A 26,660-nucleotide genomic window follows, 5' to 3' on the forward strand; every position below is an offset into this window, starting at 1 on the left:
CGGAGTGAAATTCCAAATCCCACATCTCCACAACACCTTTCCCTTGTGAATCAGGAAGCCCCAGGTCCCCTTCCCGGCTGGCGAACAAAGTGGGAGATGTGAGAGGGAACTGCCTACTTACTTACAGAATCGATTGCTTGGGTGTCAGTCTCCTATAAGGAAACTGAGAAACAAAAAAGGCACACATCTAGCATACCCAGGCAGAGCCCACGCAGAAGGGGCTGTTGGGAGGGACACTTCTTAGGATCAGTGTGGGGGATAGGATCCTATCTCAGGACCTGAATAGAAGTTTACAATCACTGATTCAAAACACACTGATGGACCCTTGCTATGCACCTGACATCGTATCAGGCACACAAACATGCCAAATGGGGAGATTAAATGAGTTACAAGATTTCCGGAGCTGGTAACACTCATTTGCTCAAGATACCAATGAAGACTTTCAAGGACATAGAAACTCAATTTTTAAGTCTAATTAAGAAAGAATATTTTGGGGGCGCCTGGGTGGCTCAGTGGGTTGAGGCCTCTGCCTCCGGCTCAGGTCATGATCTCAGGGTCCTGGGATCGAGCCCCACATCAGGCTCTCTGCTCAGCAGGGAGCCTGCTTCCCTTCCTCTCTCTCTCTGCCTGACTCTCTGCCTGCTTGTGATCTCTCTCTGTCAAATAAATAAATAAAATATTTAAAAAAAAAAAAAAGAAAGAACATTTTGCATGTTTCCTGAAAAAAAGATGTATCCCAAAATATTGTGACACACATCTATATATATATATTAAAAAACTCTTAGAATTAGAACTTTGTAGTAACACTGTGCTTTCCATTCAGTCAAACTACAATCTAGGAACTTGTTACACTGTTTAGACTGTGGAAAGCAAATACTATATGGGTTCTACATTTGCACGCCATCTTGTGGATAATGCAATTATGGAAAATCCTTGTTTAAAAATTTTAAAAGCACTGGGGCGCCTGGGTAGCTCAGATGGTTAAGGGTCTGATTCTTGATCTCAGTTCAGGTCTTGATCTCATGGTTGTGAGTTCAAGCCCCATGTTGGGCCCAACATGGAGCCCACTCAAAAAAAAAAAAAGAAAGAATTTGAAAAACACTATCAATATACTTAGGGATATTTAGATAAATATCTAAATATTTAAAAAAAAACTAATACACATGTATGAATCTCATACAGTTATAATTCTATCCAACCTACTGACCACATTAAACTGAAGATAAGCATTTGCTTTATGCCACATTGAACACAAGAGTTCAACAGTCTTTAAGCTAATAACCAATGGTCTCCTGATAAGACAGAAATATTTCTTTTTTTTAAGTTTTTATTTAGTTAAGTAGTCTCTATACCCAACATGGGGCTCGAACTCATGACCAAGAGATCACGAGTTGCCTGCTCTTCTGACCGAGCCAGCCAGGTGCCCCCAATGGAAATACTTCCAGGGTCACGTACAAACGATCTTTTGAGGTACCAATCCATCAGCCATCTGGAGTCTGTCTTCCAGGAACGCCACGCCCAGCTTACTGAAGTCATCCACGCTTGCTTCGGCGATTAACTGGTAAGGGTCCCCAGGTCTGTAAGCTAACGGCAAACAGCAGTCCGACCACTTCACAGTCTGAGAAAACACGAGGGAGGGAGGAGGAAGAGTGAGACTGTTCTTCTCTAAAATAAGCAGATACTTTTCCCTTCAGTTCCCACCCCGAAGTTACAGTCTAACCTAGTGAGTTACTGGAGATTGCATTTTATTACCATCAAAGTTGTCCTGGCTCCAACATTCTTGTTTCTGACAACACGGCTCCCTAAGCACTACATACAACCCTCTCTTTTATTTTTTTTTTTAATTTTGTATTTAAATTCAATTAGCCAATATGTGTGGCGTTCAATAATTGATTAGTCGATGGGGCGCCTGGGTGGCTCAGTAGGTTAAAGGCTCTGCCTTGGGCTCGGGTCATGATCTCAGGGTCCTGGGATCGAGCCCCACATAGGGCTTTCTGCTCGGTGGGGAGCCTGCTTCCTCCTCTCCCTCTGCCTGCCTCTCTGCCTACTTGTGATCACTCTCTGTGTGAATAAAGAAATTTTTAAGAAAATCTTTGGGAAAAAGAAAAATAATAATTGATCAGTCGCGTGTAACACCCCGCGCTCATCACCTCCTGTGCCTCCTTGATGCCCATCCCCCAGTGACCCCGTCCCTCTCTTTGAAGAGCAAGCAGTTGAAGGCTGCACTGCTTTGCAAGGAGCTGAAAGGGGAAAGGGCCATTTTTCAGACATGGAAATATATCGGTGTGCCCTTTAGTAACAGGAAATAGGAGAAAGCAACTGGTCCACAATATCCAGTGATTTATAATGTAACCTGTAGACCAGCTTTGCCCTGGTGTGGTCTGAGACCAGCTGCACTGGGACCCCCAAGGCACGTGTGTGCACTTCCCCGTCCTGGGCCCCGAGCTCTCTCTGGCGCTCCCACGCCCTGCACGCCTCAGCCCTGCAGCCTCAGCCCAGCAAGTTCCACATGGGCCTTCCCTTCGATTCCTATAACTGGGAAAACAACTGTCAAAGACCATCCAGAGAACAACGGCCTGTCCCAATGCACATTCCCCCCACAAGGGGGCAGGGAACGTGACAGCAGAAAAAACTCCGTCCTTGACAGGGTCCAGTTTTTCTAAGAGAAGGATATGAACCCTGGATGAGAAGGCGAGCTCTGGGGGGTGGGTCAGGAGCCTGATCTGGAGTCAAGGACCTGGGTCTGGGTCCAACTGGATTCTTCTTAGTTGCGCGTCCTCAGGCAAGTCTCAGAATGTCTGGAGTCCCAGCGTCCTCATTCATAGAGCTGGAATAATGATATGAGCGCCAGGCATCCTGTGGGTTTGCTGCGTTAACGAGATGCCAGAGTACGTAACGCCACCAGCAGAGAGCCTGGGAGAGCACAGTGCTCAACTGATGAAAGCCACCATTTTTGGCTATTATGAATCTGGCTTTAAAAGCAAGTGGCTAGGTTGCGTGATGGACACTGGAGAGGGTATGCACTACGGTGAGTGCTGTGAAGTGTGTCAGCCTGATGATTCACAGACCTGTACCCCTGGGGCAAATAACACATTATATGTTAATAAAAAGAAATTTTTTTAAAAAAAGCAAGTGGATAGAGTGGTCTTTTTTAAAGGTGCCATGAAGAATTTCCCTACTTCCCAAAACAAATCATCTCAGGAATACACTGCCCCAAATCTCATAATTGGAAATAAATAATTTTGAATTCCATTTTTTATACCGATAGGTTAAGTTTTTAGAACTAACTTTTGCTGAACAATGAGAAAGTGCTGATAACATCAATAAAACATCACCTTGAAAGCACTGAAGAAACGATTAGATAATGAAGCACGGCGGGCCCAGCGCTGGGGTAAATCCTGACCCTACAAGGGGAAAGGGAATTCCCATGAGGCAAGCCACCACTGCCTTGAGGGAACTTGCTCACCCAGGAAACGAGGGGTTCAAAAGTCAACAATTGGCATAAGGACAGGAAGACAGATCAATGGAATAGAACTGAGTACACAGAAACCAACACACACCTACAGAAAACTGATTTTGGATAAGGTTGCCAAGACAATTTAACAGCGACAGAACAATTTTTTCAACAGACAGTGCTGATACAACGGGATATGCATATGCGAAAGAATGAAAACAGACCCCCTACCTCATGCAAAAGTCAAGTCAAACTGGGCCAATTCCTCCATATCAGAGCTAAAACTATAAAATTCTTAGAAGAAAACAGGTGTAAATCGTCATGACCTCAGACAAGGCAATGGTTTTGCAGACAGCACATCAATCTTGAACTTTTGAAAAAACCAGATAAATGGGACTTCATTAAAATCTTTGTGCTTCAAAGAATAGCTTCAAGACAGTGGGAAGACAATTCACAAAATGGGAGAAAATACTTGCAAATAGCATATCTGATAAAAAGACTTGTACCCACAATGTATAAAAATGTAGAAAAAAAGAACTCCTACAACAATAAAGACAAAACATCCAATTTAAAAATGGACAGAGGCAGGGCGCCTGGGTAGCTCAGTCAGTTAAGCATCTGTCTCCAGCTCAAGTCACGGTCCCGGGGTCCCGGGATGGAGTTCTGCACTGGGCTCCCTGCTCAGCAGGGAATCGGCTTCTCCCTCTCCCTCCGCCCCTGCCCGCTGTTGGTGCCCTCTCACACATGCTCTCTCACTCTCTCAAATAAAAGAGCAAACTCTTTAAAAAAAACGGACAAGGGATCTGATCAGACATTTCTCCAAAGAAAATATACAAATGGCAATAAGCACTTGAAAATATGCACAACGTCCCTGATTAGTCATAGGGAAGCACAGATTAAAACCACGATGAGAAACTTCAGCTCTGCTGGGATGGGTATAATCAAAAGGGTGGATTCCAACAAGTGTTGCTGAGGATGCTGAGAAATCAGAGCCCTACTGCACTGCTGGTGGAAATACAGAACGGTGCGGCCTCTTCGGGAAAGAGTGGTACAGCTCGAAAAGTTAAACACAGGGGTGCTGGGTGGCTGGAGGGGGGGCGGTACACTCGGTTGGCTGAGCATCCGACTCTTGATTTCGACTCAGGTCATGATCTCAGGGTCAAGGAAGAGCCCCAGGTCAGGGCCTAAGCTCAGCATGAAGTCTGCTTGTCCCTCGGGATGTGCTCCTACCCCCACTCATGCTCTCTCTATCTCTAAAATAGATAAAATCTAAATAAATAAATAAAAATTAAAAATGTGAACACAGAATTACCAAAAGACCCAGCAATTGCACTCCCAGGTATACAACTAAAAGAACTGAAAATACATGTACACACACAAAAGTTGTATGTAGATGTCCATAGCAGCATTATTCATAATAACCAAAGAGGGGGAACAACCCAAAAGTCTATCAACAGATGAAGGATACATAAATGTATCTCTCATAAAATAGAGAGACATAAAATAGAGATACAATGTATCTCTCCATACAACAGAGTATTATTCAGCCATGAAAAAGAATGAACTACTGATTCATGTCACAACGTCGATGAATCTTAAGTACGTCACACTAAGTGAAGGAAGCCAGTAACGAAAGGTCCCATATTACAGGTCTCTACGTATATGAAATATCCAAAACCGACAAATCTAAAGAGTTAGCAAGTAGATGATGAGTAGCTGCCAGGCCAGGAAACGGGGAAGTGGCCACTGATGGATATGTGTTTCTTTTTGGGGTGAGGAAAACAGCATTAGATAGTGGTAATTGCACAACCACTGAATTGTAATTGGATACTTCAAAAGGATGAGGTTTATGGCATACGCATTATATGCCAATTTTCTATTTTTTTTTAAGATTTTATTTATTTATTTATTTGATAGAGAGAGAGAGATCACAAGTAGGCAGAGGGGCAGGCAGAGAAAGGGGGGAAAGTAGGCTCCCTGCCGAGCAGAGAGCCTCATATGCGGGGCTTGATCCCAGGACCCTGGGATCATGACCTGAGCCGAAGGCAGAGGTTTAACCCACTGAGCCACCCAGGCGCCCCATTGTAAATTTTAAAAAGAAAATAATCGAGGTAGTTTGCTTATTCCCACACTGCTCCTGGACAGCCTAGACAGTGGGAGGACTCTAGAACCCAAATGTTCCGGCTCCTCCTGCTAACAGGTGTGTGACCCAAGCAAGTCACTCAAATTCTCTATTCTTGGGTTTCCCGTCTGTAAGGTGGAAATGGTAAGATTACCCACCTCACAAGGTGACCGGGAGAGGTAAACGGGAATGATGGGCAAAGTGCCTGGTCCACAGAGGGGCACTTACTATGCTGAACATGACATCCTGGAAGCAGGTATTCTCGACGGGGACCATATCCCCCGAGCGGTCAAAAACTGATTTGAGGGGCACCTGGGTGGCTCAGTGGGTTAAAGCCTCTGCCTTCGACTCAGGTCATGATCTCGGGGTCCTGGGATCAAGCCCCACATCGGGCTCTCTGCTCGGTGGGGAGCCTGCTTCCGCCCCTCTCTCTCTGCCTGCCTTTCTGCCTACTTGTGATCTCTGTCTGTCAAATAAATAAATAAAATCTTTAAAAAAAAAAAAAAAGGTTGAAACCCACTAATGGGTCTAGAATATTTGGAGGAAGAGAACCAGCGGGATTTTCTTTAAGCTCTACGGGTAGCCTTCCCTCCACCTGATCGCACACTTGTCCACCTCCTGCCAGACCTGGAACCAGAAGGAGCAGGACTCCCCTGACCAGCGATTCGATGGGGCTCCACATTTCAAATCCTCGCCTCTGATCCGAGGTGAGAGCGGAAGCGGACAATTTGGGCAGATCTTTAGCTGATTTCCAGCTTTGAGGACGGAGGAAGGAGCCAGCTCAGGGGGATGAGAGGATAAACTCTGGCCTGGGCAAGAGCTGACTCTGCAGGGGAGGGAGGGTGGGAACCGTGAAAGGGACAGCACCAGGCTAAGGCGTCTCTGTTTTCCGGATCGTCGCGGGCAATGCATGCATGAGGACCAACACTCAGCCAGAGGAGACCCAGCCCCGAGTCCAGTTGTTCCAAAGTTGATTCAGCCCCTGCTGGAGCGGGCACGGTGTGGGGCTGGGCCTCAAAGCAAGCATCTCGTGTAAAAGGAGCCAATAATTAAATTCTCAGACACCCCTGAAGGAGAGACGTGGGAGATAAACGAACCAGGGGAAGGACAGGAAGGCCCAGAGAACAACACACACACACACACACACACACACACACACACACCCAGAGAACAACACACACACACACACACACACACACACCCAGAGAACAACACACACACACACACACACACACACACACACACACACACACACACACACACACACACACACACACACGTCCTGATCAGGTTTCTCAGCTCAGCCAGCTGACTCCCCACCTAAGTGCATTTCCTCTTTGTAGAAACGCGGTCTGGGAGCCGCAGACCATGCAAACTCCCCAGGCAGCTCCGTGTCCTCCATCAAAGCGAAGCCAGGCTGTCGCCCAGGCATCCAGCACTGTTTGTCTAAAAGCAGACAGGACGCTGCCGGTTTGCACTTCAAGGTGGAAACAAAGGGATTGAGAAAGAAAAGGGAAGTCAAACCAAAGGCTTACCCCAAAGATCAAAGGAGAGGAAGCCCCCGTCGGCCCCAAACAAAGGGATTTCCTGGCAGAAATCCCTTCCATAACCCAAGCTCGGACTTGGGGTTACCTCGATGACAGGAGGCGGTGGTGGACCTGCTCTACTCAACACACGTCCTCGCGGAGGGCCCGGGCCACCGGATGACATGCTCCGGGCGGGGCGGCCTCCAGCGAACTGTCCTTCCCAAGGCTGCCTGCAGCACCTGGGGGGGTGGGTAAGGAGGGGAGGATGAAGTTCTGCGGCAAATGTGGGATATGTGGGGGCAACTGTGGGAGCAGACGTGGCAACAGGCAGCTGATCGTCCTCCGCGGAGGAGGCGATGCTAGACCACAGGACCCGGATCTGCACCCAGTTTCAGGCCAGATGTGACCCGGAATGTATTTAGATGTCATTAACGTTTTTTTTTTTTTTAAAAGAGAGGGAGGTGACAGGCGGCAGAGGGAGAAGGAGAATCTCAAGCAGGCTCCACACCCAGATGGGGGGCTCGATCTCACCACCCCGAGATCATGACCTGAACTGAAATCAAGAGTTGGACACGCAACCAACTGAGCCACCTAGGAGACACCAAGTCGACTGATTCAAACATTAAAGATCTTCTGAGAAAAAGACTGAGCTCCCCCAAGGGAGAAGACCTCGTGACTCTAGTAGCCACACCTACTCGCCCTGAGTGTCCCGCCTCTCCGCTGGCCCTGCAAATTCTGGACCTGCACACTCCACCATCAGGGGAGCCAATTCTTTAAATAAATGTTTCTGGATCTCTCTCCCCACCACCTCCCTCCCCCCACCCCCGCATGTTTGTATATTTATATATACACATACACGTACATGGGCACACACGCGCTTTCTTTCTTCTAAACCAACTTAATTATAATTAATTATACACGAGGTTTTTAAAATTTGTAGCGACAAACTGGAGGAAGGAAGGTGAGACACGCAGAGACAGGAGGAATGTGAAACTCAGAGAGGGGGAAGGGGTTACCCCTGCAGCCTTCAGTTCGCAAATACAGAGGACAAAGGATGGCTACAAACCCCATTCTCATTCTCTGTCATTTGAAAAGATAATATGCCCTACCATGTTTCAGGAGAGGGGTGCTGGAAAATGAAGCGACGGGATAAGGGACGTCACAGCTGCACAGTAAGCAAAAGCTGACATGATCAGTGAAACCACGTCGTACTGCAGAACCAGGACTGACAAGGCACCCCAGGAAAAAGGAGGTCCAGGGGCCTTAATTTGCCGAGTACCGGAGCTTCCGTCAGAAAATAAGAGAAAGACCCTTGCTGTCACAGACTGTTTACAGTGCTTGGGTCCTGGAGGAGTCCCATATGCCCCTGAGGCCCCCATCTAAGGGTCTACAGCTTTAGCTTCCCCGACTGGTCACGGCCTACTTCCCGTGCCCATCCCACCGATGCCGGTAAGGTGAGGAAGAAGTTTTAAAAGGCACCCCAAGTGTGGCGCACCTGGGTGGTTCACCTGGTTGGGCACTGGCCTTCGGCTCAGGTCTCAGGTCATGGTCCCAGGGTCCAGGATTGAGCCCCGTGGTGCTCCCTGCCCAGCAGGGAGGCTGCTTCTCCCTCTCCCACTGCCCTTCCCCAGCTTGTGTGCATGCACGCTCTCTCTCTCTCTCTCTCTCTCAAGTAAGTAAATAGATAAATCTTTAAAAAAGGAAAAAAAAGAGAGACATCCCAAGTGTTTTCGTTACCCACTGCGGTGTAACAAACCACCCAAAATGTAGTGGCTTCAGCTAATCATTTATTTTGTTTAGCCTCAATGCAGCAGGGCTTGGCAGGGACAGTTCAACTCTGCTCCAGGAGGCTGGGGTCCGGTCCCTCCACTGGGCCCGGATGCTCTACTTCCAGGACGGCTCCCTCACCTGGCCAGTGAGAGCTGCCCACCAGCTGGAGCGTCCTGGCTTGGCAGCAAGGGAGCTGCGTTCCCAGAGCCCAGGGAGAAGCTGCCACGTGTCCTACGATCTAGCCTTGGAAGTCCCAGAATGTCCCGTGCACCACATCATACAGGACAATCCACTATCCTGAGTCTCAGCCGGCTCCTGCTCCTCCCCTCGGTGTGAATGGCCCATCCAAAGATGGACCTGCTCCTTCAGCCCCGGTCCCTGCACAAGAAAGATGCACAGAGCAGAGCCCAGAGCAGAGTCCCAGCTTGAAATCGCTGCGGAGCCCACACATCAGCCAAGCAAGAAACCAAGATCTGTTGTTAGAAGCCACTGAGATGCTAGGGTCATCTGTTACATCAGCAAAGCTGACCAAAACAATGCACGAAACTGCATTCCTTACAGCGGCTCGTCCCCGAGCCCTTCCGCCCTACTCCCAATCTCCACGAGTGATCCCCGATCCACCAAAAACTACCGTCCCTAGGATAAAGCCCAAATTCTTAATGAGTGCATATAAACCTTCTGTGATCTTTGCATTATGTGCATTTGCTGACTATCAAAGAATATTCAGCTCTGCTACGTGGAAAAACAAGAGCGTGGGCGAAACCCATACATGAAGTATGTAACTTACAAGACATGCTAAAGATCGATGACATCAGTGGAACATACGTGTAATGAACACAGGTAAAATGGAAAGAACAAAGGAAAGCACTACCCCTAGTCAGAGTCGTAGACATACCAAGTAAATCTTAAATATTATTATTTTTTAAGATTTTATTTATTTATTTGACAGAGATCACAAGTAGGCAGAGAGGCAGGCAGAGAGAGAGGAAGGGAAGCAGGCTCCCCGCTGAGCAGAGAGCCCGATGCGGGGCTCGATCCCAGGACCCTGGGACCATGACCTGAGCCAAAGGCAGAGGCCTTAACCCACTGAGCCACCCTGGTGCCCCAAATCTTAATTATTATTAAGATACAAATCATGACACCTTGAGACTGACAGTTCAGTCATCCCTGAATTAGCCACCCCTTAGAGTCCCACGTATACTCTGCCTAGAAACAGATGAAAAGCACTGCTGGCACACAGCTCTTCCAGGACACAAGTCCTGAGTCTCCCCAGCAGAACAAGCGTGTGCCAGCCACACACACCCTCCACCTGACAAGCCCCCTGCTTTAACCTCCTCTGGGCCCTTGCAGCTAATCCTAAGGGTCAGCTGACGCCAGATCTCTCCACGTGCTTCTTGCTGCATGTTTTGAAATTAATCCATGAACTGTGTCATTCACGTACCTTAACTTGGTCTGCAAGCTTCTCTACTCTGTGACTGCTGGGAAAGCCTGCCTGGTCAAGCTCTTTTTTTTTTTTTTTTTTTTTAAGATTTTACTTTTAAGTAACCTCTACACCCAATGTGGGGCTCAACTCCTAAGCTCAAGATAAAAGCTGCACACTCTACGGACGTAGCCAGCCGGGTGCCCCGGTTTTTAAAAGCTACTGCTGCATCCAGATAATTTCCCACACGACAGTCCAGCCCATCGTTCTCCTCCGGCCTTATCTTGGGCCACTCCCCCAAGTCATGTTACTGCAGATGAAATTGTACTGACCCAGTCCTCAGGTGCAAACCTCCGTATGCTTCTGCACCTGCCGTTCTACTGGGAAGCCCTTCCCTCCTCTGCACCAAATCCCTGTTTTTCCTTTGAAACTCATCTATCACCTTCCCCGGAAAGTCCTTCCTGACCTCACCCTGCTTGGGCATGGAGCCCACTTTAAAAAAAGGAATGGATCTCACAGTTCACTGTCTTCTCATTAACTCTGCAGTTCTTATTTGGGTTGATTGCTTAATGGGATTTTGCTTTTGTGGGGGCGTCTATGAATCTATGTATCTTGCACTTGACTCTCAAGTCCTTTGAGTTTAACGGGACCCTGAGATGGTAAAGTGAAAATCTGTATGTAAGAAAGACTTTGAACTTGATACATGTCACATTCTTCCCTATTTCTAGGATTATGGAACTCTTACAGATATTTAAAATATCCTTTTTAATTGTGGATATCTCAAATGACTTTTTAAAAAAAAACTTTTTTAATTTTATTGACTTGAGAGAGAGAGTGAGAGAGAGAGAAAGCATGAGGGGGGAGGGGCAAAGGGGGAAGGAGCAGCAGACTCCCTGCTGAGCTGGAGCCCCACACCCTGGGATCATGACCTGAGCCAAAACCAAGAGCTGGACCGTTAACCAACTGAACCACCCAAGCACCCCTCAAATTACTTCCATTTGTGGTCATTCTATAGACTCCAACAACAAATAAATGAATCTTAGGAATTCAGTTTTTATTTATTCTTAAAGATTTTCTTTATTTATTTCACACATAGAGTGAAAGAGAGAGAGAGCACAAGCAGGAGGATGTATAAGGCAAAGGCAGAGGGAGACGGAGGACCAGTACTGAGCAAGGAGCCTGATGTGGGACTCGATCCCAGCACCCTGGGATCATGACCTGCGCCGAAGGCAGATGCTTAACTGACGAAGCCACCCAGGTGTCCCCGGAATTCAGTTTTGAAAAAATTGTAGCCTTCATATATTCATATTTTCATTAAGTCATTCATTAACGTATTTACTGAACATCTGCTGTGTTCCACTTATTTTGCTAAGGTGCCACAACAAATACCAGTGGAGCATGGCAGATTCAGCTCAATTTTCAGTACGTTCTGTAATAACATTAACAGTCTTGTTTAGTAAGAACTGATGACCCAAAAGTCATACATAATTCTTTTGTTGCCAAAAATTCACTCGCTATGAAGGCATTCATCCATTCATCCAGGGTTTATCAAGTGCCTATCATATGCCACACTGTGTGCCAGCGCTGGAGTGACGTGTCCTATGGAGATGCAAGGTGCATTCAGAGATGATGGTCCCTGTCAACTTGGGGAGCTCACAGTGTGGGAGGGACGACAGCTAAGTAAATGAACAGTTAAAGTTCACCGAGACAAGCACAATGGGAGGGCATGGATTGGAGGGGTGGTGGGCAACCCACTGAGCCAGGTGCCTGACATCAATTCCTTTTTAAGTTTTAAGGCCCAACTTATAAAATGAAGTACAGTGTAATAGCCAGAGTGGTCCAAAAAATATCTCGGAATGTCTCTGGCTCCTGATAGCGAGACCCACCGAAGCCTCTGATCGTAAATAAAATGAATTATCTGGACACTAGTCGTCTTCCTTGGGGGGTAGGAAGGGGTACGTTGTTTCTCCCTCAGAAAATTAAGAAATAAGTCATTGCCATTAAGCAAGATCTTAAGTAAATCTTCATTAGAATGTATATTAAATGAAATGAAAACTGTGAGAAATGTTAATTATCTCCCAAAATCTGGTCTTCTGTTCTTCCCTTCCCTTCCTTGTCCCGCGAGGACTGCAGGTCGCAGCCTGCCCTGCGGCTAAGGGGACAGGTACATGAGTGGCCCGTGAAACTTCTGATCTCAGTTTTTAAAGAGGAAGCTGACTGGCCCTGATCCCCTCATCCCCCAACCTGAGGGCTAGAATGTGCAGGAGGCTGACAACAGCAGCGGGGCTAACAGGAACCAGCCTCTACCAAGAGAGTGAACAAGGGGCACCTGGGTGGCTCAGTGGGTTAAGCCTCTGCCTTCAGCTCAGGTCATGATCCCAGGGTCCTAGGATCGAGCCCCGCATCGGGCTCTCTGCTCAGCAGGGAGCCTGTTTCCCCTTTTCTCTCTCTGCCTGCCTCTCTGCTACTTGTTCTCTCTCTCTCTCTCTCTGTAAAATAAATAAATAAATAAAATCTTTAAAAAAAAAAAAAAAGAAGTGAACGAGGCGGGCAGAGAGGAGCTGAGGGCAACACACAGAAGGGAACTGGGTGCCTGGATGGCCTCACACAGCAGAACCGCCTCCCTGAGAGAGAAACTTCTAGCTTTTTGCTCTGCGATGGTTCTGGGTCTCTGATACAGTAGCTCTCTACATTAGCCTCTACCCTCCATAACACAGTAACTATGTTCCCTCAGATGCGCCATGTCTTTGAACCCCAGAAAGGGGTACAATTAAGGAACAATAAGTTAGGAACTCAAGAACAGAGCAGTCACATTTTGTGTTAAGGAATCTGCGCATACTTTACGTAACGGTAATATTTTAGAAATCCTGGTGTTGGTTTTAAGCCAAAATCTTACTACATGCCAAGTAATATTAGCATATCTAAGAAAACATCAAGCTTACTCTAAGTTTAATAATTTCTAAGAATTATGTAAGTGTTCAGTAACACGATGTTTGGTCACTCAGATGACTTATGTTATCTAAAAAGAAGTTGGTTTGGGGAGGGAGAAGGTGGGGCAGGGGAGAAAGAATGCGTGGATAGACTCTGGGGGCTCACATAGGTACATGTTCCATTTCCATACTCAGTGGCGAATTCGTGGGTATTTATCATATAATTTCAATTTCATCAGCGAATGAAGGCCATGCATGAACCAATGACAAGAGTACACTTTTGATCAAGGACTAGGATTAACCCAAGTCTGTCCGGCTAGAATCCAAAAATAAAATACAGTGTTTTAAGATATTTGAGCTTCTGAACAGGACAAATATTATTCAGAAATTCCATTAACCGTGATCACAAATTTTTGTTAAACTTCTAAGAATGGTAAATTAGGACTTAAAAGCCCAAATCGGTTAAAAAAAAAATAGGTTAAAAAAAAAAACCAAGTATTGGCACTTTCACGATTCAACCTAATTGATAACTTAATTTGTAATTTTAATACACTGAAAATCATTGTTTTAAACAAAAAGGAACTTTCTGAGTAGTCTTTTCTGCTTTGGTGAATGCTTGAGTTCACCAAAAAATTTCACCTCACCAGTTGGCGTCCTTCTATTGAACACAGGAGAAGAGCCATGACCATTACTGGCTTGGCCTCGGGTTAATGTAAGCTTTGTTGTTATGACTAGGAAAAGGCAATGACTAAATCTCTTTAAGTCTAGATCTCTTTAAAACTACTAATACATCCCTCTGGCTACTAGAAAGGGTATGGACACTGGTTAAAACTTTATCTGCCATTTAGCAGCTGGTGGCTTTAGAAACGCCATTTAAGGGGCGCCTGGGTGGCTCAGTAGGTTAAGCGTCTGCCTTTAGCTCAGGTCATGACCCCAGGGTCCTGGAATCAAGTCCCGCATCGGGGCTCCCTGCTCAATGGGGAGACGGCTTCTTCCTCTCCATCTGCCCCCCAAACCCAGCTTGTGATCTCTCTCTCACTCACGCTTACTCTCAAATAAATAAAATCTTTAAAAAAAAAAAAAAAGAAAGAAAGAAATGCCATTTAATCTTAAGGCTTCAGTTTTCTTCTCTTTAAAATGACAAGAATAGGGGCACCTGGGTGGCTCAGTGGGTGAAAGCCTCTGCCTTCAGCTTAGGTCATGATTCCAGGGTCCTGGGATCGAGCCCCGCATCAGGGAGCCTGCTTCGCTTCCTCCTCTCTCTCTGCCTGCCTCTCTGCCTACTTGTGATCTCTGTCTGTCAAATAAATAAATAAAATCTTAAAAATAAATAAATAAAATAAATAAAATGACAAGAATAATATCATATAGAATTGGCTGGATAAATGGTATTATTATTATTATCCTAAGTCTATATAAGGCTCGATAAAACATCAGGAGGCTGCCCAAGGACATGGAGCGCCACAGCACACGGACGGCTCTCAGGCCACCCAAACATAGTTTCTTGCTGTCCTTTAAATATCTTTACCTATCTCATGGCCTTTACTTCAGTCTACCCTGAATTCTAGTCAGTTTTTCTAGTCTTCCTCCTCTCTTCCTTTTCTCTCATCCCAATACAATGGCTTGAAGATGGTGTTTGTAAAATGGAAATCCAGTGACGACAACGGCTACCATCAGCAAAACCCCTGCTGGAGTATCCAGGGGCTGGCAGGGATCACATGGTGGCTGAGCGAAGGTGGCAAGGCAAGGACTCATGCAGACACCCGAGGGGAAGAAACCCACAAGGGGGCTTAGGGTCAGACTTCCACGAGCCTAAGGGCATGACCGAGTCTGGTGAGAAGCCATCCCCTGAAGCTTGAGCCACAGTGAGTTTCCCTGGATTTGTGTCTAGGAAGAGAACTCCAGCCATCAAGAAGAAAACCCATGGACACAAGACAGGACTACATTTCCACGGTTTAGACCAAAAGATCTGAAGCGGAGCACGAAATGAGGAGTGCAAAAGAAGGAGGCGAGTGGAGACAGCCGGGGGGGGGGGGGGCCTCAGTGAATTGGGACCTGCACGCCGGGAAGGATGCAGGAGATGAGAGGAAAACCAGGTTGGGGTGTTCCTCTGAGACTGTCTTTTTTTTTTCCAGCAGAGAAATATATGCAACTACTTTTAGACAGGTTATGAAGTTGGAAGTGTTATCAGAATACTCCAGCGGAACTGGGTATTTACCCTAAAGATACAAACGCAGTGATCTGAAGGGGCACGTGCACCCGAATGTTTATAGCAGCAATGTCCACAATAGCCAAACTATGGAAAGAACCTAGATGTCCATCAGCAGATGAATGGATAAAGAAGATGTGGTGTATATACACAATGGAATACTATGCAGCCATCAAAAGAAATGAAATCTTGCCATTGGCGACGACGTGGATGGAACTAGAGGGTATTATGCTGAGTGAAATAAGTCAATCAGAGAAAGACAATTATCATAAGATCTCCCTGATATGAGGAAGTGGAGAGGCAACATGGGGTATTTGGGGAGTAGGAAAGGAATAAATGAAACAAGATGGGATCGGGAGGGAGACAAACCATAAAAGACTCTTAATCTCACAAAACAAACTAAGGGTTGCCGAGGGGAGAGGGGTAGGGAGAGGGTGGTGGGATTATGGACATTGGGGAGGGTCTGTGCTATGGTGAGTGCTGTGAAGTGTGTAAACCTGGTGATTCACAGACCTGTACCCCTGGGGCTAATAATACATTACATGTTTATAAAAAAAAATTTAAAATTTAAAAAAAAAAAGAATACTCCAGCGGAGGCATCTAGGAAATACATAGGGATAAAAGTTAACCACTCGGGCTGATTTGAAGAAGTGGGGGGACGGGCTAGATGTTCCTCGAGCAGCGCTGCCCAGTGAAAACATGACATGAGCCCCAAACACAAGCCACTCAGGCAGTTTTTCTAGCAGCCACGTTCAAAAAAGTAAAAAGAAACAGGTGAAAATAATTTTAATGATATTTTTTTCTTTAACCCAAAATGTCCACAAAAGAAAGGGGGTCACAGAGGCCAGGAAAGAACAGGGGTGAAAATACAAATTTAATTTTGGTTAAGACACAGTTTCCTTCTGAGACACAAATTAAAAACATGTTACTCACGGTTTCTGAAGAGGACGACGGTCTCTGTAAACTATCACCTTGCACCCAAATGCTCTCTGTCACAAATGCTATGTGCTCTGCTTCAAGTATAAAAGGAGACACAAGAAACAGGGCCCATTTGTTCAAGTCATCAATGGACTGGACAGAGGGAAAGAAATACACAAAAAGAGGATTCAATATCACTTCAAATCACAACAGCCACTTACATCAACTCTGGGACCTCCCCTCCTCTGTAATTCCAGGCAGCATCGAGATAAGGTTACCAGACTCTCTCCTCCTACACACCACATTAACCCTGAGCCTCTGGTTGAACTGCGACTATTTAAACACCTGCAACATCTCCTTTTTTCACAACTTTAACATCTCTAGGTATGTGCGATCCACCATTAATTCTGAAGCTGGGCTTACCCTCACCATTCCTTACTTCTTAGAGCATGAGGAGTTTCCCCAATCACAACTCAGACGCACATTTAAAAGTGGGGAGACTCGGGGCACCTGGGTGGCTCAGTGGGTTAAAGCCTCTGCCTTCAGCTCAGGTCATGATCTCAGGGTCCTGGGATCGAGCCCCACATCGGGCTCTCTGCTCAGCAGGAAACCTGCTTCCCCCCGACTCTCTCTCTCTGCCCGCCTCTCTGCCTACTTGTGATCTCTCTGTGTCAAATAAATAAAATCTTTAAAAAATAAATTAATTAAATAAATTTAAAAATAATAAAAGGACAGTAAGTGAATTTTGAAGGCTTTAACCCACTAAAAACAAGGCATATCCAGAGCAGAAAAGCTGACACCTAAGGGTACACAGGGTGAGCCCTTTCAACATCACCAAAACAGAAGGTCAAGGCACCACAGCCCGTTTACCAATTCAAACTTGCCCTTTTGATCTGGGAGGATCAAAAGATGTTTCCACCTGGCCCAGTAACCTGGCACATAGTAAACTATTAATAAATGTCTTCTGAACTAGTGAATGAATGAAAATTTGGAGGAGAGAAAACTCCTCTCCATGGATTAACATAATTATCATTATAGCAGTTAACGACAAACAACAGACTGTCCACCTTATGCAAACACAGAACACGTGTATATTCAACAAAAAGCTTAAAATTTCAAATGTGTTTAAAGTTTTCAATTATAGTTATCAATATCGGTGGGAGCTTCAATTACATACACATATGCATTCTATGCATCTGATTCTAAATATATGAAGTCAAGAGACGACAAAGATAGAAGATTCATTTCTTTTCTTTTTTTTTTAAGATTTTATTTATTGATTTGACACAGAGAGAGAACACAAGTAGGGAGAGAGGCAGGCAGAGAGAGAGGGGGAAGCAGATTCCCTGCCAAGCAGAGAGCCTGATGCGGGGCTTGATCCCAGGACCCTGAGATCATGACCTGAGCTGAAGACAGAGGCTTAACCCACTGAGCCACCCAGGTGCCCCAGAAGATTCATTTCTGTAAAGTCACTTCAGTCCAGGTAGACTGACAAGGTAGCTAGCCCACAAATCATTAGCCTCACCTTATTTTATAGCTGAAATCAACAGTAGCTAATCGTTAGTCAAATTTTCCAATCGTGGGCCTTAACCGTCAGAGCTGAAACCCACTAACCACTTCTTCATTCACTGAAATGAAGTCACTGAATGAGTATTCTAGGGCAAGCTGGAAGCTAAGCTAAAAAGACCCAATTCCTAGGGAGGAAAAGATAAAAACTGGAAATATGAAGGTTGATTTAAAGTGGATGGGGGCGGGGCGGGGTGGGGGGCGGCGCCTGGGTGGCTCAGTGGGTTAAGCCTCTGCTTAAGTCTCAGGTCATGATCTCAGGATCCTGGGATCATCCATCAGGCTCTCTGCTCAGCAGGGAGCCTGCTTCCCCCTCTTTCTGCCTGCCTCTCTGCCTATTTGTGATCTGTCAAATAAATAAATAAAATCTTTTAAAATAATAATAATAAATAAATAAAGTGGATGAGGGCACAGCGCAGGCCTGTCCCATCTGGTGTGAAGCATGAGGAACAAGCCCTTGAGACAACGATACCTGAGCAAAACTCTAGTGAGGCAAGGTTAACTTCAAAAAGCAGGAGCACATCAGGTCACAGAATCCCTGAAAACCCAAGGCTAGCTTGGCAGGGGTGCCCCCACGGTAGGCTGGAGCAGTAGGAAAAAAGCTGAAAAGCTGAAAAGCAGTTACGGTAGTTAACAGATCAGGAAAGTCATGGAAGTCTTCCAAAAGTAAAACTTCTTCCAAGAAAATTAAAAATATTTACATCTCAACATTTTTGAATGTTCAAAATGTTTACTCTAACTGAATTTTTTTTTTAAGATTTTATTTATTTGACAGAGAGAATGAACAAGCAGGGGGAGCAGCAGAGAGACAGGGAGAAGCAGGCTCCCCACTGAGCAGGGAGCCCGATGGAGGTCTCCATCGCAGGACCCCGGGATCATGACCTGAGCAGAAGGCAGACCCTTAACGGACTGAGCCACCCTCGCACCCCTCTAATTGAAATCTTAAAGGTTATAGTTTTTTAAGTACACGAACCCAGATTGGAAACCACTGCAATAGAAAAACGCACCCTTCAATCTTTCCTTAGTTTGCTCTCTCTCTCTCAATCTTGGTTCCTTGAGAGAATTAAGCCCTAATTAATGAACAGGGCCCTCGAGTGGAAGGAGTGTCTCCTGACTCGCTTCTAAGTGGTCCTAGCTCGGCACTCTCAGAACCGAGACAACAGTTACTCACTTTCGGTGGGTTATGGTCTCCCAACAGGGAAGGGTACCTGATGATACCCACAAAACTCCATACTTAGGCATACAACAAAGTATTCAAACCTGAGATAAGATTTTAATTCCCACGCGGGTGCTGTGGTTTCGCACTCGTAGAAAATCTTACTTTAACGCTAAAAGAGAACCGACTTTCCCGAAGGAAGAGGGAAGGGAAACAAACCGATTAAAAGCAAATACTTGTAAGTGTTCATGAAAACAGTTATGTCAGCGGAAATCTGCGCAGACCGCACGGGGAGGTCCAGTCCCCCTCCAACAGCTGAGTGGCCAGAACCGCGGACCCTTTACAGAGAGGGGACGGTTCTGCACAGACTGGACGACCGGCAGGTGAGCGGCTGCACCCGGCAGGTGTCAGGCTCAGCACCGGGTCCAAAACAAAGTGTGTGCGCAACCGAGGTCCAACAGACGCGGAGACCATCCGTGGGGCGCCCGGGTGGGCAAAACTCGCGACCCACAGGGCCATGTTTGTGCCTCGGAGATACCGGGCAGAGACTGAGGATCCGCGGTCTCTCCGTGAAGTCAGGCTCAAGCCGACCGCAGCCCGCAGCGCGGGAGGCCGTCAGAAGCGCACTCCGGCTGGGCGGCGCAGCAGCAGCCATGCCTCCCCATACCCTCGACCCGGCACGCCGGGGACGGGGGCCGTGTCGCCTGTCGCAGCAGTTCCGGACCTCTGGTCCCCCGTCCGGGCTCCCGGGGATATCGCACGCAGAGGTGCCCCCAAGCCCGCCCTCGGGACCCCAAGCCCGCCACCTCCCGCCTCGCAGAGACCCGGCGCAGCGCAGGGCAGGCGGGCGCTTCCGGCAGCCTGAGCCCCGAGGCCGCGCCTCCCGCCGGCCCCGCCCCCCGCGCGCCCCCGGCCCCGCCCGCACCCCGCCGGCCCCGCGCCCGCCCACCTGGCTCTCGCCGACGCAGAAGACGCGGCCGCCGCGGCTCAGGCACACGCGGGCGTCCCGGGGCCGCGCGGCCGCGCCGCAGAAGGTGAAGGAGCAGCGCGAGGCGCGCAGCCGCTGCACCGTGGCGCGCACGAGCGCGGCCGGTCGGCGCCCCCAGCGCGCCCACAGGTACAGGTAGCACAGCGTGATGAGCATGACCGGCCGGCCGGCGGCGGGGCACGAGCCCCGCACGCTCGCACCTCGGGCGCTCCCCTCCCCCCCGGCCCCGCCCCGCGCCCGCCCTCCGCGGGCCGGAAGAGGCCGCGCCATAGGGGTGAGGCCGCGCGGGCCGGGGAAGGCCGGCGGGGGCGGGAGTGGGGGCGGGGGTGGGGGTGAGTACGGAGGGAGGAGCGAGGCCTCGCTGGTGGGGGAGGGGCGGGGGAGGATGGAGGGAGGGGGGAGGCTTCGCTGGGGGCGGGCCAGGATGGAGGGAGGCCTCGCAGGGGCGTGGGTGGGTGTGGATGTTGGGAGGCTGCGCTGGGAGGAGGGGGGCCGCGCTGGGGGCGGCGGTGCGGTGGGAGGGAGGGAGGGAGACCGCGCTTGCGGAGCCGGGCGGGAGCAGGGAGGGAGGAGGAGGGCCTCGCTTGGGGATGCTGAGGCTGGAGGGAGGCTGAGCTGGGGCTGAGGGTGTGAGGGTGGAGGGAGGCTGGGGGCGCTAAGGTGGGGGACCGCGGGCTTGGGTGCTCTGGGCGGGGGTGATGGAGGGAGAAAGGAGGCATAAGGGAAAGGGGGCTGTTAAGGTTGACGAAGGACCAGGGGATTAGGCCCATTTGGCTAGTTTAAACCAAAGTCCCGCTTCTCTTACTTGGAGAGCTGGGAGGCAGATTGAAGAAGGGCCTGTGGGCATGTGTGCCTTAACTAGTAGTACCGTATGGGATTCAGCTAACACGGCCTCTACGCTGTACAGCTGGGAAAATAAGGGGAGACTGGCTGTAATATATTATTCTAAGCCTTCTTGCAAAAAGGAATTTACAATAAATTACATAAATTAACAGTACAATTATACACACACACACACACACACACACACATATATATGACTCTAAATATTTTAAAATAAGAACTGAAAATAAGTTGAAGATAGACCAGCACTAAAAAGACTGCCTGGTATGGTATTCATGTATATGTGAGTTACCAGTGTGTGAGCATCCTAAAACCAGAAGAAGAAGAGAAACTCATCAATTATGATTCAAGGTTCTTGTCCCCTAAGAGAAGCATAATTATTGTTGATGGTGACAGAGATCTCTCCCATGGAACCTCATTTGTTTTAAAAGGTAGTTTGCAGGGCTCCTGGATAGCTCAGTCGGTTAAGCATCAACTCTTGATTTCTGCATAGGTCATGATCTCAGGGTCGTGGGATTGAGCCCCCTGTCAGGGTCCACATGCAGCAGAGAGTCTGCTTGAGATCGTGTGTCTGTCTCTCTCTCTCCCCCTTCCCCCTCTCCCCACCCCTGATACTTCCCCACCAGCTCATGTGTGCACTCTAATAAATAAATATTTTTTAAAAAATAACAAAAGGCAGTTTCCAAAAAAACAGTGTCCCCAGCAACTCTGAAATGTAGCAAAGATTTTCCCTGTGCTGCTTCCTACTCTGGCCTTTGCTATAAGTAGAAGGCCTAATGCAGTAGCAGTCAGGGACACCAATCCCAGGTCTTACTTAATCCAACCATAGACGTTTGAAGTGCCCTGACCATTTATTCATCTACGTTAAATCAGTGGTCCAGAAAACCCACTTCCAGAACTTCAGATTTATAGCCAGGTGACAGAGGAACTTTTTCTCAGTGTATACAGCAATAATAGATTTTAAACCAGAGAGAGAATCGGAAAAGAAAGAATCAGCCTCAAAAACAAGGTAAGCGTCACAGAGGACCAGAAACAGGACAGTAAGTGACGGGCAGGGCTGAAGCCGCATCCTCCACTTCTCTACAGGACAGTGGCAGTTGGAAAGGGAGTTCCCGCATGGTCACAAGGCCTAAAATTGTGTCATTGGGTCCCTGGCGGAAGGAAGGAATGAGTCCTCCTGAAGAAGGCCTTAGCCGTTCCAGGATAACACAGGCCTAGCAAGTTAGGAATAAGAAAATGAAAAAGCTTTACAAAGTGATAAACCCTGAGGTTTTACCAGGCAAACCCTTCAGATAGCCGCCTTAGAATTCTTAGAATTAGCTGAATTATGATTCTAAGGACACACCCTCTCCACTCCAGCTAGGTATGAAGAGGTCACAAGCATCTCTACCCGAAGGTCACAAGCATCTCTAGTTCTTCCAAGTTCCTTAAGAGCTTTGCAGTTCCACCTTCCCAGATACCGTAACTCTATCGAGCCAGAATAGGAACTTTCCAGGTTAGCCCTTAGATACTTCAGGATGTCATGGTCTCAGAAGACATCATGGGGAAGGGTCAGGGTCAATTCTGTGCTCAGCTCTGGGTTATAAAGAATGGGGACCATGGTGGGTCTGAGAAGTCGGTGAGGTCCTTTCTTGACCCTTGGACTGAGGAGCCCTGTTACCGTTCAGGCCCAGGAAGGAGCACAGGAAGGCAGAGGAGTAAGAGAAGTTAAACAGGCACATGGCGCTCTGTTTATGATCCCACCTAAAATAAGGATAACAGCTCAAGGATGGAGCTTACCATTCCTGGATAGCAAAGGGAAAAGATGCAAAAATAAGACATCAGGGGATCTCAACTGTGTGCATACCTGATTCACCCCTTATAGTCCCTCACCACTCAAAAGTGTGGTCCCTGGACCAGTAGCACTGGCATCCCCTGGGAGCTCACAAGAAATGCAGAACCCCGAGCTCCACCCAGACCCACTGAGTCAGCATCTGCCCTTCCACAGCATCCCCCAGGTGATTCACAAACATATTAAAATTTCAGCAGCACTGTTGAAACCCGCCTCTGTCTCTCCCTAGATTTGGGTTGCTCTGGACTCTGCGCTAGACTTTTCCAAGCTGGTGTGGAGAACAGACTAGGAAAAGACCACAGACGAGGGATTCAGAAGCAAGACTGTCCTTCACCAGAACGTCACTGCAGAAAGGAATTGTGGCACTCACCTGCCAACAACCAACTCAGTAACCCGTCACCATGCCTGGCTTCCTACAGGAAAAGCCGACTCCAAGTCTCCTGTCTGCCCCGAGGAGGCATGCCCTGGAAATGATGGTTTGGGGATAAGACAGAGTGTTAACCAAGAGTATCCCTCACCCAGAGGAGCTGTCCTCCCCGCCCCCAGCCTCCATTAAATAGATCAACTGTTCCTCTCCAGGGGAAGCCTATCTTGCTGACAGTGGCTCTGTCTGCTTCTGGAAAGCACCCTGAACCCAAATGGTCAGAGCTGAATAGGACAGTTTGCCAAGGGATCCCAGACTAGCTGGAAGCGTTTAGTAGATGCTGAATTTTAAATAGGTCTCACTGTAAACAGCTCACATTTAGCAATGGAATTAGGGTCTCCACTTTATGTAGAAGAATTTATTCCCTCCACATCAGTGTTGGAGAGCTAAAAAAATTATATTCAGAGATTCCAGGGTCTCAAGAATGACCCATCTGTTTGAAAAAATATCCTGCGTGGGGCGCCTGGGTGGCTCAGTGGGTTAAGCCTCTGCCTTCAGCTCTGGTCATGATCTCAGGGTCCTGACATTGGGCTGTCTGCTCAGCAGGGAGCCTGTTTCCCTTCCTCTCTCTCTCTGCCTGCCTCTCTGCCTACTTGTGATCTCTGTCTGTCAAATAAATAAATAAAGCCTTTAAAAAATATATATCCTGCATAAAAATAATTTAAACACACATTTAATTGAAATCATGAGGATTTTGTTGGTAAAAGCTGTAACTTGAAGAGCTTTTCTTTGACTACTTGAACCTCTATGGTAATGTGTGTTTATGAGCCAGAAAGTGTCAGGGAAACTATCCGCATGTGCAGTTAACTGTTAAGTAAATTAAGCTGTTTTAAACCAATAATCCTTTTCATTATTGGTTTAAACCCAAAAAGAAAAATTCAGTTGGGATTGAAAGAAATAAGCTACTGGCAAAAGAATAAATTAGAGGCTTGAGCTGTGATCAGGGCCTCAAAGCGGGGGAAAGTTGTCATTTTAAATCTTGCTGATTAGGAAATGCCAGGCCCTATGGAGGAAGGAATCAAACCAACCACCATCTCACATGTGGTCAAAGATCAATTTTGGAATCCCAATTTTTAATTGGAATTTTGTATTAAATTCCAAATAGGAAAATTTTGTCTTAAATGCCTTGTCTGTTTCCATAAATTATTCCTTATATAATTAAGAAAGCTCAGAATGTATTGTTTTAATTGCATTTTATTTTTATAAACTTTGGTTATTTTTCTAATAATGCTTTTGGAAGTTTTATATTTATCAAAACGACTCTAAGTTGTACACAGTCTGTAATTAAGGGGCACCTGGTTGGCTCAGTGGGTTAAGCATTTAACTTCTGCTCAGTTCATGATCTCAGGGTCCTGGGATGGAGCCCTGCCTGCCTGTGGAGCTCAGAGGAGTCTGCTTCTCCCTCCTGCTGGACCATCACCTCGTGCGCGTACACACCCTCTCAAATAAGTAAATAAAATAAAATCTTTTTTAAAAAATACAGATAATAGGGGCATCTGGTTGGCTTAGCCAAAAGACACTTGATTTGGGGGTTGTGAGTTTGAGCCCCAGGTTGGGTATGGAGGTTATTTAAAAAATAAAATTTCTATATATATACAGATAATAAAGGCAAGATGTAAGTTGTGACCCAAGAATTAAAGGATGCTTTCACATAAAACCTTAAGAGCCTATATCTGATGTGTCATTATTTCTTAATTATATGGAATGCCAAAATACTACCTGTCTCCCTGCAGCAAAACTAAACATATCAACTGGTAATAAGTAGGTCAAAATAAATGCTAACTGGGAAAACCATTTGAATTTATTCATTATAAATCTTGGTATAACAATATGTAACATTGGTAAGAGAATGTTACATATATTTTAAAAGAACTAAGTTTTAAGATAGGATTTATTTACCAACTACAAAAATGTATTGATTCTAATATTATCAGTAATTCAGTAATAGGCAGAACCAGTTAGTTTGGCTAGAGATCACACACACGTGTATCTTACAATTATATTTTATTTTATTTTATTTTTATTTTAAAATATTTTATTTATTTATCAGAGAGAGAGGGGGGAGAGAGCGAGCACAGGCAGACAGAATGGCAGGCAGAGGCAGAGGGAGAAGCAGGCTCCCTGCTGAGCAAGGAGCCCGACGTGGGACTCCATCCCAGGACGCTGGGATCATGACCTGAGCCGAAGGCAGCTGCTTAACCAACTGAGCCACCCAGGCGTCCCTTACAATTATATTTTAGGTGACAGTACATGGACACAGTGATGAGGAAATGAAACACAGCGTACAGCGCTGTTGTAGACTGCGCTGATTTCAAAGTGGAATGGCGAAGGGGCTCCCTCCCCACTCCTTCACCATCTGGAGGGGGCTGGGGACCGCCTGCTAAATTTCACTGCCTTATAAGAACTTGAAAGTGTCAACTATTAGAATACCTGCACCCTTAAGCTGAAAGCAGGATGAAAACAGTGGAACCAAACTCTCCATCAGGACAATATGTAAGGAGCCACACCAAACCAGAGCTTATGAATTACTGGGATGCCTGGCTGGCTCAGACAGTCGAGCTTGTGACTCTCGGTCTTGGGGCTGAGTTCGATTCCTCATTACGGAAAGGAGGTAAGCTTCCAAGAAAAATAGGGTCATGTCAGAAGATACAGGAGCCAACCCAAAGGGCCCCCTGCTAGCCAGGCATTAAATTTATGAAGAGCCATGAGATCATGATGATCCACAATAAAAGTTTTAAGTATTCTAAAAGAATGTAGAACATAATCAGCACCACTCATTTTTATTGATTATGTTTGTGTTACTGACTTTTTTATCCTATCGATGAAATTAGTACATTCTCCCTTTAGAAAGCTGTTTCTGAGCCAAGGGAGAATCATCCACACAAAGGCCTCGGAAGCTGTGATACCAAAGCAGAGAGAGCCAGAATGCAGCCGCATCTCGTTTTAAGGCTCCAGAAGAGTAGGGCACCTAGGTGGCTCAGTGGGTTAAGCCTCTGCCTTCAGCTCGGGTCGTGATCTCAGGGTCCTGGGATCAAGTCCCAGTTGGGCTCTCTGCTCAGCGGGGAGCCTGCTTCCCCCCTTCTCTCTCTCTGCTTGCCTCTCTGCCTATTTGTGATCTCTCTCTGTCAAATAAATAAACAAAATCTTGAAAGAAAGAAAAGAAAAGAAAAAAGAAACAGGCTCCAGAAGAGTGAAATGGTCCTACTGTAACACAGTACAAGATGTCTTAGGTCCAAAGACCTTAAAAATCAGACAAATTTTGAGACTTGATCAGCCAGTGTGGTAAGGACAAGCTTCTCTGGGGCAGAATAAGTAAGGCTTTGATTTGAATCCAGAGAGGGGCTAAGTGAGATGACAGAATCACTGATGTGACCACAACAGATTCATATTTCTGGGTTAATAAGGAATCTGTTGGTATCTCAAGGTTGTTATCTCAAGTGCAACATGAACAAAACCAACTGTATTTCCCCCCACCAATTTCCTCTTTATTCTGATTTCTCTAG

General features: G+C 46.9%; 1 protein-coding gene across 1 annotated transcript in view; it reads right to left on the reverse strand.

Moving 5' to 3' along the window:
- The window catches only part of HLCS (holocarboxylase synthetase), a 206,719-nt gene extending 186,409 nt beyond the window's left edge, over positions 1-20,310 (reverse strand). The window contains exons 1-3 of the mRNA XM_032354736.1: positions 20,021-20,310; positions 16,365-16,502; positions 1,456-1,618 (exon numbers count right to left, since the gene is read on the reverse strand). Of these exons, the coding sequence (XP_032210627.1) occupies positions 1,456-1,618; positions 16,365-16,502; positions 20,021-20,215 (496 nt within the window). The 5' untranslated portion in view covers positions 20,216-20,310. The remainder of the gene's footprint in view (positions 1-1,455; positions 1,619-16,364; positions 16,503-20,020) is intronic.
- Positions 20,311-26,660: the final 6,350 nt, after the last annotated feature.

This window comes from Mustela erminea, chromosome 1 (genome assembly GCF_009829155.1).
Source record: "Mustela erminea isolate mMusErm1 chromosome 1, mMusErm1.Pri, whole genome shotgun sequence".
NCBI classification, from domain to species: domain Eukaryota; kingdom Metazoa; phylum Chordata; class Mammalia; order Carnivora; family Mustelidae; genus Mustela; species Mustela erminea.